Here is a 15,537-nt window from a genome sequence, read left to right on the forward strand (position 1 = left end):
ACTTCAGTTAGTGCTAAATACGGCTGCTAAAATCCTGACTAGAACCAAAAAATTTGATCATATTACTCCAGTGCTAGCCTCCCTACACTGGCTTCCTGTTAAGGCAAGGGCTGATTTCAAGGTTTTACTGCTAACCTACAAAGCATTACATGGCCTTGCTCCTACCTATCTTTCCGATTTGGTCCTGCCGTACATACCTACACGTACGCTACGGTCACAAGACGCAGGCCTCCTAATTGTCCCTAGAATTTCTAAGCAAACGGCTGGAGGTAGGGCTTTCTCCTATAGAGCTCCATTTTTATGGAATGGTCTGCCTACCAATGTGAGAGACGCAGACTCAGTCTCAACCTTATCTCTTCAGTAGGTCCTATGATTAAGTATAGTCTGGCCCAGGAGTGTGAAGGTGAACGGAAAGGCTAGAGCAACGAACCGCCCTTGCTATCTCTGCCTTGCCGGTTCCCCTCTTTCCACTGGGATTCTCTGCCTCTAACCCTTTTACAGAGGCTGAGTCACTGGCTTACTGGTGTTCTTCCATGCCGTCCATGGGAGGGGTGCGTCACTTGAGTGGGTTGAGTCACTGACGTGGTCTTCCTGTCTGGGTTGGCGCCCCCCTTGGGTTGTGCCATGGCGGAGATCGTTGTGGGCTATACTCGGCCTTGTCTTAGGACGGTAAGTTGGTGGTTGGAGACATCCCTCTAGTGGTGTAGGGGCTGTGCTTTGGCAAAGTGGGTGGGGTTATATCCTGCCTGTTTGGCCCTGTCCGGGGGTATCATCGGATGGGGCCACAGTGTCTTCTGATCCCTTCTGTCTCAGCCTCCAGTATTTATGCTGCAGTAGTTTATGTGTCGGGGGGCTAGGGTCAGTCTGTTACATCTGGAGTATTTCTCTTGTCTTATCCGGTGTCCTGTGTGAATTTAAATATGCTCTCTCTAATTCTCTCTCTCTTTCTGTCTTTCTCTCGGAGGACCTGAGCCCTAGGACCATGCCTCAGGACTACCTGGTATGATGACTCATTGCTGTCCCCAGTCCACCTGGCCGTGCTGCTGCTCCAGTTTCAACTGTTCTGCCTGCGGCTATGGAACCCTGACCTGTTCACCGGACGTGCTTGTTGCACCCTCGACAACTACTATGATTATTATTATTTGACCATGCTGGTCATTTATGAACATTTTAACATCTTGACCATGTTCTGTTATAATATCCACCCTGCACAGCCAGAAGAGGACTGGCCACCCCTCATAGCCTGGTTCCTCTCTAGGTTTCTTCCTAGGTTTTTGGCCTTTCTAGGGAGTTTTTCCTAGGGAGTTTTTCCTAGCCACCGTGCTTCTTTCACATGCATTGCTTGCTGTTTGGGGTTTTAGGCTGGGTTTCTGTACAGCACTTTGAGATATCAGCTGATGTACGAAGGGCTATATAAATAAATTTGATTTGATTTGATTTAGAGACTTACCCAGAAAGACTCACAGCTGTAATCGCTGCCAAAGGTGATTCTAACATGTATTGACTCAGGGTGTTGAAAACTTATGTAATCAAGATATACTGTATTTGTAGGAATGTTTTGCAAATGTTAGAATTTATCTTCCACTTTCAGGATTTTGTGTAGATTGTCGACAAAAAATTGAATTAAATCAATTTTAATCCCATCTTGTATCAAAGCAAAATGTGGAAAAAGTCAAGGGGTGTGAATACTTTAAGGCACTAAATATTCTGAGAACATTGTAACCACGTAGATATATAGATGTTCTGCTTGACCTTAAGGGAATGTTCTCCTATCTTTAACACCAAATAATGCAAAATAAATTCTCTGAAGGTTTTTGTTAACATAGATGGAATGTTCCCCTAACTAATGGAAAACTGGAAACTCAAACATTTGGGTAACATATTATTTCAAAAACATTATTAGCTGGGGAGGAAGAGGAGGAATAAGAGAGTGAATAAAAAAGAGAAGAGTGAAGAAGTGAAGATATCACATTTGCATATGTATTCAGACCATTTACTCAGTACTTTTTTAAAGCACCTTTGGTAGTGATTACAACCTTGAGTCTTCTTGGGCATGACACTACAAGCTTGGCACACCTGTATTTGGGAAGTTTCTCCCATTCTTCTCTGAAGATCCTCTCAATGTCTGTAAAGTTGGATGGGAAGCGTCACTGGACAGATATTTTCACGGCTCTCCAGAGATGTTCGATCGGGTTCAAGTCCGGGCTGGGCCACTCAAGGACATTCAGAGACTGTCCCGAAGCCACTCTTGCATTGTCTTGGCTGTGTGCTTAGGGTCGTTGTCCTGTTGGAAGGTGAACTTTCGCCCCCAGTCTGAGGTCCTGAGCGCTCTGGAACAGGTTTTCATTAAGGATCTCTCTGTACTTTGCTCTGTTCATCTTTCCCTCAATCCTGACTAGTCTCCCAGTCTCTGCCACAGAAAAACATCCCCACAGCATGATGCTGCCACCACCATGCTTCACCGTAGGGATGGTGCCAGGTTTCCTCCAGACTTGACGCTTGGCATTCAGGCCAAAGAGTTCACTCTTAGATTCATCAGACCAGATCAGATCTTGTTTCTCATGGTCTGAGAATACTTTAGGTGCCTTTTAGCAAATTCCAAGCAGGCTGTCATGTGCCTTTTACTGAGGAGTGGCATCCATCTGGCTACTCTACCATAAAGGCCTGATTGTTGGAGTGCTACAGAGATGGTTGTCCTTCTGGAAGATTCTCCCATCTCCACAGAGGAACGCTGGAGCTCTGTTAGAGTCACCATCGGGTTCTTGGTCACCTCCCTGACCAAGGCCCTTCTCCCCCAATTGCTCAGTTTGGCCGGACGGCCAGCTCTAGGAAAAGTCTTCCTGGTTCCAAACTTCTTCCATTTAAGAATGATGGAGGCCACTGTGTTCTTGGGGACCTTAAATACTGCAAATGTTTTGGTACCCTTCCCCAGATCTGTGCCTTGACCACAATCCTGTCTAAGCTCTACGGACAATTCCTTCGACCTCATGGCTTGGTTTTAGCTCTGACATGCACTGTCAACTGTGGGACCTTATTTAGACGGGTGTGTGCCTTTCAAAATCATGTCCAATCAATTGAATTTACCACAGGTGGACTCCAATCAAGTTGTAGAAACATCTTGAGGATGATGAAGGGACACAGGATGCACCTGAGCTCAATTTCGACTCTCATATCAAAGGGTCTGAATACTTATGTAAATAAGGTATTTCTGTATTTTATTTGTAAAAAATTTGCAACACATTTTAAAAAACAGTTTTCGCTTTGTCATTATGGGGTATTGTGTTTTGAAACCCTAATGAGCTAGCAATGTTCTATGTTTGTGTGTTACCTGTATAGGTGTGTACCACCTCCTGTCCTGAGGAGGTTTCCAGGGCTTGGGTGTGCGTGGTTTGGGTTGGTACGCTTCATACTCCTGTTCAGGCATCTTCACCACTGCATTCTTAGGCTTGTCTAGCTTAGCCCCTTCCTCTGTAGAGCCTTTATCCCCCCACCGCACCTACACGCACACACACGCACGCACGCACGCCACACACACACACACACACGACAGGAATTCCTTTCAGACAGTACTATACTATCTGATATCTATTTCCGCACAGGGTCGGCACTGCTATAATTTGTGTATGTGTGTGTGTGTGTGTGTGTGTGTGTGTGTGTGTGTGTGTGTGTGTGTGTGCGCGCTCGAAGGTGTACCTCCATGCGTTTGATGCCCCCCACCCCTCTCCCTCCGTAATAGGATGCGTCCACTGTGGGCCATCGCATTTTGGGCATACCATCTTCATCATCAGACTCCTGACATGGGAAGAGTTAGTTAGAAGTTGAGGTTTAAATTAAAGGTTTTATTTGTATAAATATGAGTATGGGAGTGGAGGTGCACGCTGTGTAAACATTCAGACATGTAGAGGGGTTTCCTTGGGTGACCACATAGTTAAATATAACACTAGAATGGACATTTGCATCCTAGCAACATCAGGAAAACTGAATTTTAGAATATCTATGTGTGTGACTTACTGGCTCTGGGAGAGGAGGTGGTGGGGGCTCTTGTATGACCTGGAGAGAGAACCATTCACATTGAACAAGTAAATCAGGAAGAAGATACATTAAACACAACAAAACATCCTCCCTCTCTATACGCAAAATAACTACAATTCCCATAGTAATACCCCTGAATCTACTGAATGAAGACACAAGAGCTAGTCTTACCAAGGTGCAGCAGAGGGGCCAGAACCACCACATGAACAGCAGGCCCAACAAAAGTGTCAGAACTAGCAATGAGATCAGCAGGATGGTCCCATCAAACTACACAGAGAGACACAGCAAAGGTGTAATTGCAAACCAATATGGTATCTTGTTTGGAGTTAGACTGAGATGAGATTGAAGGGGCCTATTTACTGGATTAAGGTACAGTTCTGGTGTGACTACAGACAGATCAAAAGATGAAAGAGAGAACATACTCACAGCCTCCTCTGATGACAGAGAGAGCAGAGGAGACCGCAGAGAATAGGTGGAGGAAAAAAAGAGGAGGAAACTATAGGAAGTACAGAAATACAAAAAGGGCAAAATTATACCAACAAACATTATTTTTAATTGCTTCAGGATATGTGTTGCTGAATGTTGCTTACTATTTCAGAATATCGCTTAGTGCTTATTTTTTATTTATTTAACTATGCAAGTAAGTTAAGAACAAATTCTTACTTATAATGACAGCCTAGGAACACTGGGTTAACTGCCTTGTTCAGGGGCAGAACGACAGATTTTCACCTTGTCAGCTCGGGGAATCAATCAAGTAACCTTTTGGTTACTGGCCCAACGCTCTAACCACTAGGCTACCTGCCGCCCCAAAGAAGTTCTTTTTTTTAAACAACAAAATCTCAATTTTTGATGTAAATGGTGTGTTATAGAAGGGTCCAGTCACCTTTTTTGTGATTTCACATGTTTTTGAGAAACCCCAAACAGCAAATCACTTCTTCATCCTCGTTGTGTAGTATGGGAGCCCGTAAAACACATGAACAAAGGCCACGAAAACACTAAAATACTTCCCTTTAGAACTGGAAAAGCTCTTATTATAGTGATGCAGGTCTTTAAATGTTATACACATGAAACTGTGTCATTCGCAACGTTATATTTAATTTTGTTGCGACTCGAGCGATACCTCTCCCTTCATTCTACAGGTAACTGACAAAATAAAGGAAACACTTGAGTAAATAAGGGATACAAAGTATATTGAAGCATGGGGTGCTTCCACACAGGACGTTCCAGACAATTATTATTATTCTGTCATTTTTGGAGCCTTTGTTTATGTTGTTGAACATCGCTGTACTCACACATTCGATGGTGGTGATGTGAACAGAACTGGTGATGTAGGAGAGTCCTTCATTCATACTGACCTGTAGATAGATCACCCTGCAACACACACACACACAACACTACATTACCCGTCAACCCTCGCAACACACATTTCCGAACCCATCATTTTTTCCCCCAAATCCCCTGAAAAAACACATCCATGCTCTTTTCAGACTTAAGCTTAGTATATGCCTTATGTACTGTAAGTAAACAGTGCAAGTACACAATTAGTTACTTACAATGGCTGTTCCGCGTACTTGAGGACCAAAAATATGTGCAGCCCACAATTTGAGTCTCTATGCAATCACGCAGGATCGCCATTTTGCATAGTTAATTGAGTTGCATACTTGCATAATGTCGTTGTCTTATGAAAAACTATAAATTAGGCTTTAGCATGAACGCAAGACATTACATGCATCATGTCAACGGACACGTGGATGCGCACCTGCACACAGATCTATGTTTGATACTCATGGCTTTCTTTAGAAATCTGAAGCATGAATAAGATATAGACCATTAACACATTCCTGTCTCTGTATCTGTCTGTTCTTGCTCTCTTTCACTAACATCTGCTTTCTGACAGCCATCACATTTGGCACATTTGGCCCTGTGGACTTTGGTTAGGTATGGGACCTGTAAGGCTTACCGTATTGGGGAATGCATCTTTACAGCGTTAGGGTAGCAAAGTAACATTTGTCAGGATTGCATTGTCGACTGCCAGCAAGTGTTAAAAAGGATGGGACCTGTGGACTTTGGGTTGATTCCAGAGTCCCAATGTGGAAAGTTGTCATTAGGCCACTGAATGGCTTCCTCTCCCTAATGTTAGTGCTTCTATCTACAACACAGATCGTGGAGACACATACAGAGGGGAGCACTGTGCATGTGTGTGTGTGTGTGTGTGTGTGTGTGTGTGCGTGTGTGTGTGTATGCGTGTGTGTGATTTGAGGTTGGTGGGTTGATATATGAGAGGAGAGTGTGTAAGTGAGTTGTAATGATTTAGGAGGCAAGAGAAGAGAGGGGTCATTGAGAGTGTGGTTTAGGACTGAGGGAGGGGAGGGAAGGGAAGGGGGAGGCTAGGGGAAGGGGGGTTGAGGTCATTTGAGGGTGGATGAGAAAGGAGGGAGCAGACAAAGACAGGAAATGGAAAAGGGAGAAGGGGGAGGTGAGGAGGGGAGGGGAGGAGAGAGGGAGTACATCCCCCCAGACTCCCTTCTAGGACCTCCCCTCCCCTCCCCTCCTCACCTCCCCTCCCTCTCCATCTCTCTCTGACAGAATGGAGAACAGTATGAAATTGTTTAACTCTGCAACAGAGAAAACCAGAGATTACTACTGAGACTCACAGAAAAATATGTATTCCCTCTCCCTTTTCCCCCTTTTCTTTTGCCTCTATACCCTCTCTCTCTCTCTCTCTCTCTGGGCAGGCAGGGGGCACAGTGCAATCAGCACCCTGGTGACAGAGCCATCGACCCACCCATCAATCAGCCCTCCGCCATGAGTGTGTGTGTGTATATGTGTTTGTGTAGCTTCTACCAGAAGGTTTCCAGTCACCATGTGCTTGCGTGACAGCAGCAATGATGACTTCATCATATGAGACAGGGCTGAGGGGTGTGTGTGTGTGTGTGTGTGTGTGGGGGGGGGGGGGGGGGGGCTTACATCTTATGGGCCCTCAAATGCTCTTGAACATTTAAAATATACACTGAGTATACAAAACATTAAAACACCTGCTCTTTCCATTACATAGACTGACCAGGTGAATCCAGTTGAAAGCTATGATCCCTTAGTGATGTCAGTAGTTAAATCCACTTCAATCAGTGTAGATGAAGGGGAGGAGACAGGTTAAAGAAGGATTTTTAAGCATTGAGATAATTGAGACATGGATTGTGTATGTGTGTCATTCAGAGGGTGAATGGGCAAGACAAAGAATTTAAGTGCCTTTAAACGGGGTATGGTAGTAGGTGACAGGTGCACCGGTTTGTGTCAAGAACTGCAAAGCTGCTGGGTTTTTCATACTCAAGAATGGTATCAAGAATGGTCGACTACCCAAAGGACATCCAGCCAACTTGACACAACTGTGGGAAGCATTGAAGTCAACATGGGCCAGCATCACTGTGGAACACTTTCGACACCTTGTAGAGTCCATGACCTGACAAATTAAGGCTGTTCTGAGGGCAAAAGGGGGAGGGGTTTGGTATACTCAGTGCAGTTAGACATAAAGTATTGTTAATGATACATAACCAAACCATCATGTTTTTAAAAATAACCTTATGATTATGCATTTTCAGACAAGTGTGAAAGATAGAAATATGATTACCTTTTTAGGGTAAACATAAAAACAGGCCTCATCGTCTCGCTCTTGGGTTGTTCACAGTTGATTTCCTCTTACTCACATGCCCCAAGTGCCCCAAGTGTTGTTGGTAGAGCATGTACTAATGGGGTGACTCAGTAACAGTAATAGAACAACACAGAGACTCATGGGCACCATTATGGGCACAGAAATGGAGAAGCAGCACAATTATGCCTATAGGGAGTGGGGGGTGAGGGTGTGGTTGTGGGCACAAGCCAACCTGACAGCCAGGTATTGACTGCTCCGTTCTACCGTTCTAGTTTTTGCTGAACAGTATACAAGGAATTGGCTTAAGGGAGTGAACATTATTTATAATAAGGGTTACATTGAGAAAATCAGACCCCTGAAACGTAAATAGATGGGCCCCCCCTTCAGCAAAACATATTTTATCTAAACCCTCCCTGAGAGCTTGAAAAAAAAAACAAGTGACCCTACCCTATACCCAAAATAATATTGAAAACAAAGTGGAAAGAAGAGAACAGGTCTACTGTTTACCCTCACTTCTTGGACAGACCAGAGTTTTAGATATGCAGTTTTAGAATACGTTCTTTGTTCAGTAAGCATTACGTGTCAACGTGGGCTGCGGGCCAGAAGATGTGGGTTTGCAGACCATGTGGACAAGAGTAGGGGTGGAAAGATCTCTTTTACAGTAAAAGCATCGTACAAATCTATCATTCTATTTGCAGTATAAGAAAAAAAGTGCCTTTTTTTTTTTTAAATCATGCAATTCTGCCTAATTTTTACATATCACCAGAAACGTTTTTTAATACCACACAAATGACTGAAATGACAGGCTAAGAATGGACAGATAGATAGCTCTATGTGTTTATCTTATCATATTTCTCCAATGCCAAATCAGTGTGTCTTGTTTGCAACGAAACTGTCCCTGTTTGCAAATAATTAAATATGAGCCATCATTAGGTAACTGAGCATGGTATTTTAAAAAGTTAGGCCTACCTTTCCACACCAGACAGACGCAGAAAAATGTAAGCTTTTAAACCACTTAAGGATCCGCCCTTTTTTACAATTTTCGCCTAAAATGACATACCCAAATCTAACTGCCTGTAGCTGTGCAGATTGTGTTCTCGGGGTGATGAGAGGTGTTGGGTTTGCGCCAGACATAGCGTTTTCCTTGATGGCCAAAAAGCTCAATTTTAGTCGAACCTGACCAGAGTAACTTCTTCCATATGTTTGGGGAGTCTCCCAGAATTCCTTTTGGCGAACACCAAACGTGTTTGCTTATTTTTTTCTTTAAGCAATGGCTTTTTTCTGGCCACTCTTCCGTAAAGCCCAGCTCTGTGGAGTGTACGGCTTAAAGTGGTCCTATGGACAGATACTCCAATCTCCGCTGGAGTATCTGTCCATATTTTTTACAACCCAACCCTGATCTGTACTTCTCCACAACTTTGTCCCTGACCTGTTTGGAGAGCTCCTTGGTCTTCATGGTGGTGCTTGGTTGTGCCCCTTGCTTAGTGGTGTTGCAGACTCCGGAGTGTTTCAGAACAGGTGTATATTTACTGAGATCATGTGACAGATCATGTGACACTTAGATTGCACACAGATGGACTTTATTTAACTAATTATGTGACTTCTGAAGGTAATTGGTTGCACCAGATCTTATTTAGAGGCTTCATAGCAAAGGGGGTGAATACATATGCAATACATATGCACGCACACATTTTTCATTTTTTTCCCTCCAATTTTTGAAACAAGTAATTTTTTTCATTTCACTTCACCAATTTGGACTATTTTGTGTATGTCCATTAGACGAAATCCAAATAAAAATCCATTTAAATTACAGGTTGTAATGCAACAAAATACGAAAAACGACAAGGGGGATGAATACTTTTGCAAGGCACTGTAGGTAGGGGTAAAGAGACCATGAATAGATAATAAACAGCGAGTAGCAGCAGTGTAAAAACAAAGAGGGGGGGGGGGGGGGGGTGGTCAATGTAAATAGTCCCGGTGGCCATTTGAGTAATTGTTCAGCAGCCTTACGGCTTGGGGGTAGAAGCTGTTAAGGAACCTTTTGGACATAGACTTTGCGCTCCGGTACCGCTTGCCGTGTGGTAGAAGAGAGAATAGTCTATGACTTGGGTGACTGGAGTCTTTAACCATTTCTTAGGCCTGCCTCTGACACCGCCTAGTAAATAGGTCCTGGATGGCAGGAAGCTTGGCCCCAATGATGTACTGGGCCATACACACTAACCTCTGTAGCGCCTTATGGTCAGATGCCGAGCAGTTGCCAAACCAGGCAGGGGTGCAACCGGTCAGGATGCTCTCGATGATGCAGCTGTAGAACTTTAGGTGTTAACCTCTATGGGCTAGGTGGGACGCAAGCGTCCCACCCGTGGTGCACTCCATCAACAGCAGGTGCATTTCAAGAGCGGCAAATTTGAATCCAAATAAATGTCAAAATTCAAATTTTTCAAACATACAACTATTTTACACCCTTTGAAAGATAAACATCTCCTTAATCTAACGACGTTTTACGATTTCAAAAAGGTTTTACGGCGAAAGCATAAATGTAGAGTATGTTAGGACAGTACATTTACAAGAGTTGTGTGTAATGTTGTGCCAATTCAAAGACAGGCGTCACCAAAACCATAAAATCAGCTAAAATTATGCACTAACCTTTTACAATCTCCAACAGATGACACTCCTAGGACATTGTGTTAGACAATGCATGCATTTTTAGTTCTATCAAGTTCATATTTATATCCAAAAACAGCGTTTTACTGTGGCGTTGATGTTCAGGAAATCGTTTCCCTCCAATAACCGGCATTCAAGTCAGCACCACAAATTAAATAATTAAAATTAGAAAACATTGGTAAAATATTATATTGTCATTTAAAGAATTATAGATTTACATCTCTTGAACGCAATCAACTTGCCAGATTTAAAAATAACCTTACTGGGAAATCACACTTTGCAATAATCTGAGCACTGCGCCCAGAAAAATACGCGTTGCGATACAGACTAGCCGCCATGTTGGGGAGATCTAAAATCGAAAATACTATGTAAATAATCCATTACCTTTGATTCTCTTCATCAGATGTCACTTCCAGGTATCACAGGTCCATAACGAATGTAGTTTTGTTCAAAAAAGCTCATCATTTATGTCCAAAAATCTCCGTCTTGTTAGCACATGATCTAAGCCCGCCGGACTTCACTTCATGAACGAGGGGAAAAAATATATTTACGTTCGTTCAAACATGTCAAACGTTGTATAGCATACATCATTAGGGCCTTTTTTAACCAGAACATGAATAATATTCAAGGTGGATGAATGCATTCTCTTTTATAACGTATTGGAACGAGGGTACCCAACATGAACTCGCGCGCCAGGTGTCTAATGGGCCATCATCGTTCCATGGCTCTTGTTCGGTCAGATCTCCCTCCAGAAGACTCAAAACACGTTGTAAAGGCTGGTGACATCTAGTGGAAGCAATAGGAAGTGCCAAAATATTCCTCAGCCCCTGTGTTTTTCAATGGCATAGGTTTAAAGGTAATACAACACATCAGGTATCCACTTCCTGTCAGAAAATGTCTCAGGGTTTTGCCTGCCAAATGAGTTCTGTTATACTCACAGACACCATTCAAACAGTTTTAGAAACTTTAGGGTGTTTTCTATCCATATATAATAAGTATATGCATATTCTAGTTACTGGGTAGGATTAGTAACCAGATTAAATCGGGTACATTTTTTTATCCAGCCGTACAAATACTGCCCCCTAGCCCTAACAGGTTAAAATGCACTCTTCGCAACTGTCTTGGTGTGTTTGGACCATGATAGTTTGTTGGTGATGTGGACACCAAGAAACTTGAACTCTCAACCCGATACACTACAGCCCCATCGATGTTAATGGGGGCCTGTTCAGACCTCCTTTTCCTGTAGTCCACGATCAACTCCTTTGTCTTGTTCATATTGAGGGAGAGGTTGTTTTCCTGGCATCACACGGCCAGGTCTCTGACCTCCTCCCTATAGGCTGTCTCATCATTGTCGGTGATCAGGCCTACCTTTGTTGTGTTGTCAGCAAACTTAATGATGGTGTTGGAGTCATGGTTGGCCATGTAGTCGTCGGTGAACAGAGAGTACAGGAGGGGACTAAGCACACACCCCTGAGGGGCCCCCGTGTTGAGTATCAGTGTGGCAGATGTGTTGTTTCCTACCCTTACTACCTGGGGGTGGCCAGTCAGGAATTCCAGGATCCAGTTGCAGAGAGAGATGTTCAGTCCCAGGCTCCTCAGCTTAGTGATGAGCTTTGTGGGCACTTTGGTGTTGAACACTGAGCTGTAGTCAAAGAACAGCATTCTCACGTAGGTGTTCCTTTAGTCCAGGTGGGAAAGGGCAGTGTGGATTGCGATTGAGATTGCGTCATCTGTGGATCTGTTGCGAATTGGAGTGGCTCTAGGGTTTCTGGTATGATGTTGTTGATGTGAGCCATGACCAGCCTTTAAAAGCACTTCATGGCTTTGGGGCGGTAATCATTTAGGCACGTTACCTTCGCTTTCTAGGGCACAGGGACTATGGTGGTCTGTATGAAACATGTAGGTATTATAGACTCGGTCAGGGAGAGGTTCAAAATGTCAGTGAAGACACTTGCCAGTTGGTCTGCGCATGCTTTGAGTACACTTCCTGGTAATCCGTATGGCCCCGCAGCTTTGTGAATGTTGACATGTTTAAAGGTCTTGCTCACATCCGCTAAAGAGAGCGTGATCAAACAGCTGGTGCTCTCGTGCATGCTTCAGTGTTGCTTGCCTCGAAGCGAGCATAAAAAGGCATTTAGCACGTCTGGTAGACTCGTGTCACTGGGCAGCTTGCGGCTGGGTTTCCCTTTGTAGTCTGTAATAGTTTGCAAGCCCTGCCACATCCGACGAGCGTCAGAGCCGGTGTAGTAGAATTCAATCTTAGTCCTGTATTGACGCTTTGCCTGCTTGATGGTTCGTCTGAGGGCATAGCAGGATTTCTTATAAGCGTCCGGATTAGTTTCTCGCTCCTTGAAAGTGGCAGCTCTAGCCTTTAGCTTGGTGCGGATGTTGCCTGTAATCCATGGCTTCTGGTTGGGATACGTACGTACGGTCACTGCGGGGACGACGCCATCGATGCAGTTATTGACGAAGCCGGTGACTGAGGTGGTATTCTCCCCAATGCCATTGGATAAATCCTGGAGCATATTCCAGTCAGTGCTAGCAAAATAGTCCTGTAGCGTAGCATCCACATAATCTGAACACTTCCGTATTAAGTCTTCTTGGGTATGACGCTACAAGCTTAGCACACCTGTATTTGGGGAGTTTCTCTCATTTATCTCTGCAGATCCTCTCAAGCTCTGTCAAGTTGGAGGGGGAGCGTCGCTGCAAAGTTATTTTCAGGTCTCTCCAGAGATGTTCGATCGTGTTCAAGTCCGGGCTCTGGCTGGGCCAGTCAAGGACACTCAGAGACTTGACCCGAAGCCACTCCTACGTTGTCTTGGCTGTGTGCTTAGGGTCATTGTCCTGTTAGAAGGTGAAGCTTCACCCCAGTCTGAGGTCCTGAGCACACTGGAGCAGGTTTTCATCAAGTTTCTCTCTGTACTTTGCTCCGTTCATCTTTCCATCAATCCTGACTAGTCTCCCTGCCACTGAATGATATACCCACAGCATGATGCTGCCACCACCATGCTTCACCTTAGGGATGGTATTGGCCAGGTGATGAGCGGTGCCAGGTTTCCTCCAGACGTGACGCTTGGCATACAGGCCAAAGAGTTCAATCTTGGTTTCATCAGACCAGAGAATCTTGTTTCTCATGGTCTGAGAGTCCTTTAGGTGCCTTTTAGCTAACTCCAAGTGGGCTGTCATGTGCCTTTTTCTGAGGAGTGGCATCTGTCTGGCCACTTTACCATAAAGGCCTGATTGGTGGAGTGCTGTAGAGATGGTTGTCCTTCTGGAAGGTTCTCCCATCTCCACAGAGGAACTTTGGAGCTCTGTCAGAGTGACCATCAGGTTCTTAGTCACCTCCCTGAACAAGGCCCTTCTCCCCCAGATTGCTTAGTTTGGCCGGGCGGCCAGCTCTAGGAAAAGTCTTGGTGGTTCCAAACTTCTTCCATTTAAGAATGATGGAGGCCAATGTGTTCTTGGGACTTTCAATGCTGCAGACATTTTTGGGTACTTTTCCCCAGATCTGTGCCTCCACACACTCCTGTCTTGGAGCTCTACGGACAATTCCTTTGACCTCATGGCTTGGTTTTATGCTCTGACAAGCACTCTCAACTGTGGGACCTTATATAGACAGGTGTGTGCTTTTCCAAATCATGTACAATCAATTGAATTTACAACAGGTGGACTCAAGAATGATCAATGGAAACAGGATGCACCTGAGCTCAATTTCATGTCTCATAGCAAAGGGTCTGAATACTTATGTAAATACGTTTTTTCTGGTTTTTATTTTGAATAAATGTGTAAACATATAAAAAAAAAAAAAGGTGTGTTGTTATTATGGGGTATTGTGTCTGCTGTATCTGCTACTGATTCATGTTTCAGCACCACATTGTACGTTACTTGATTCTGGCTTATTGAGAGTTTAATAACTCTGATAAATACATAATGGCAAGAAACATATTGTTTTTAATAAAAATCAAATATAGTAATAGCAAGCTATCAAAGTTGACCTCCGGTCCTCCTAATCTTCACACTCTCAATTTCAAACTGAACAGAATTTAGGCTATAGGCTAGTCCACGTGCAAGATTTTTGGACTAGGCTTAATCAACAACAAAAAATGTCAGAAGAAACCTTTGACTCTCTTCCTCCTACGCAGCACAGCCATTGGTTAAGCAGCACACAAAAACGTTTTGGATCAGCAAGAGCAGAGCAGGCCAGGACTCGGGGTTGGAATATCCGCTGCAGTGTGTAATGCCGTTTAGTTTTATTTACACCATCCCAGCAGCTATCTTAAAAATCTAACCTTTGTCCTGTGCTTCTCTGAGCATGCACTTTGTAGCAAGTTCAAAGGTCTTCCCAGTATATTTCATTTTCTGGAGAAGTGCTAATGTTAGCTTATATGAGTGCTTGTCATGCCAGCATCTAACGGAATTGAGGTCAATATTTTTTTGAAGTCCCTTGTAGTGTACAATGTAGTAGAGAGGAATGTCTCAAATAGGTTATGGATAATGATTGAGACCACATTAAATAGCCTATAAGCGCACTTGATATTGCGCGCCAAGTGGAGAATCAGAAATGGGGGACAGCATCGGGCACACATCGATATCTAGCCTAATAAGGTATTCATTCTTAAACACTGAGAAGTATTGAAATATTGACCCTCCGCTGGACTAGATTTAACAAATACTAAACCCTCCCTTTGACTGAAATTTTAAAAGCATGACCCTCCCTCCTCCAAGTAACCATTCTGTAAATTTCGATACATCCCTAAGCAGACTTATACTGACTAATAACAGACAGAGAAATTGAGAAATAAAATATACTCACCAAACCAACTTCTAAATCCAATGCCACAGTAAACAAAGACACCTAATATACTCTCTCTCCTTGCTACAGCTTGCAAACAAATAGTGTCTTTAAGAGTGGTGTTGCAGTGGTGAATCGATCTAACCGCGAGTCAAGAAAATCTCAAGCCCTCCCCAGACTTCTGAGTGAAAGCAACAAGACAGTTGATCACCTGGAGGTGTCTGTGGGTCGGGGACAGCCGTATAATTATGCGCTGGGCTGGGGGGCAGTTTGTCCCAGCTTCCAGCCCAGAGTAGATCTTTCTCTGCCCTCTGAGGTCCTCTCAAATTTGGGGTGGCTATGGAGGATGCTGGGGTGAAGGCTTTAGACATGGCATACTTCTCACTTCCGTAGTGACTGTGTT

General features: G+C 44.0%; 1 protein-coding gene across 1 annotated transcript in view; it reads right to left on the reverse strand.

Moving 5' to 3' along the window:
• LOC106576849 (anthrax toxin receptor 1) overlaps window positions 1–15,537 on the reverse strand; it is a 75,298-nt gene that overhangs the window by 38,195 nt on the left and 21,566 nt on the right. Inside the window, exons 12-16 of the mRNA XM_014154325.3 lie at window positions 5,325–5,403; window positions 4,204–4,299; window positions 4,012–4,050; window positions 3,694–3,792; window positions 3,329–3,496 (exon numbers count right to left, since the gene is read on the reverse strand). Of these exons, the coding sequence (XP_014009800.1) occupies window positions 3,329–3,496; window positions 3,694–3,792; window positions 4,012–4,050; window positions 4,204–4,299; window positions 5,325–5,403 (481 nt within the window). The remainder of the gene's footprint in view (window positions 1–3,328; window positions 3,497–3,693; window positions 3,793–4,011; window positions 4,051–4,203; window positions 4,300–5,324; window positions 5,404–15,537) is intronic.

Source organism: Salmo salar, chromosome 18 (genome assembly GCF_965601325.2).
Source record: "Salmo salar chromosome 18, fSalSal1, whole genome shotgun sequence".
NCBI lineage: Eukaryota > Metazoa > Chordata > Actinopteri > Salmoniformes > Salmonidae > Salmo > Salmo salar.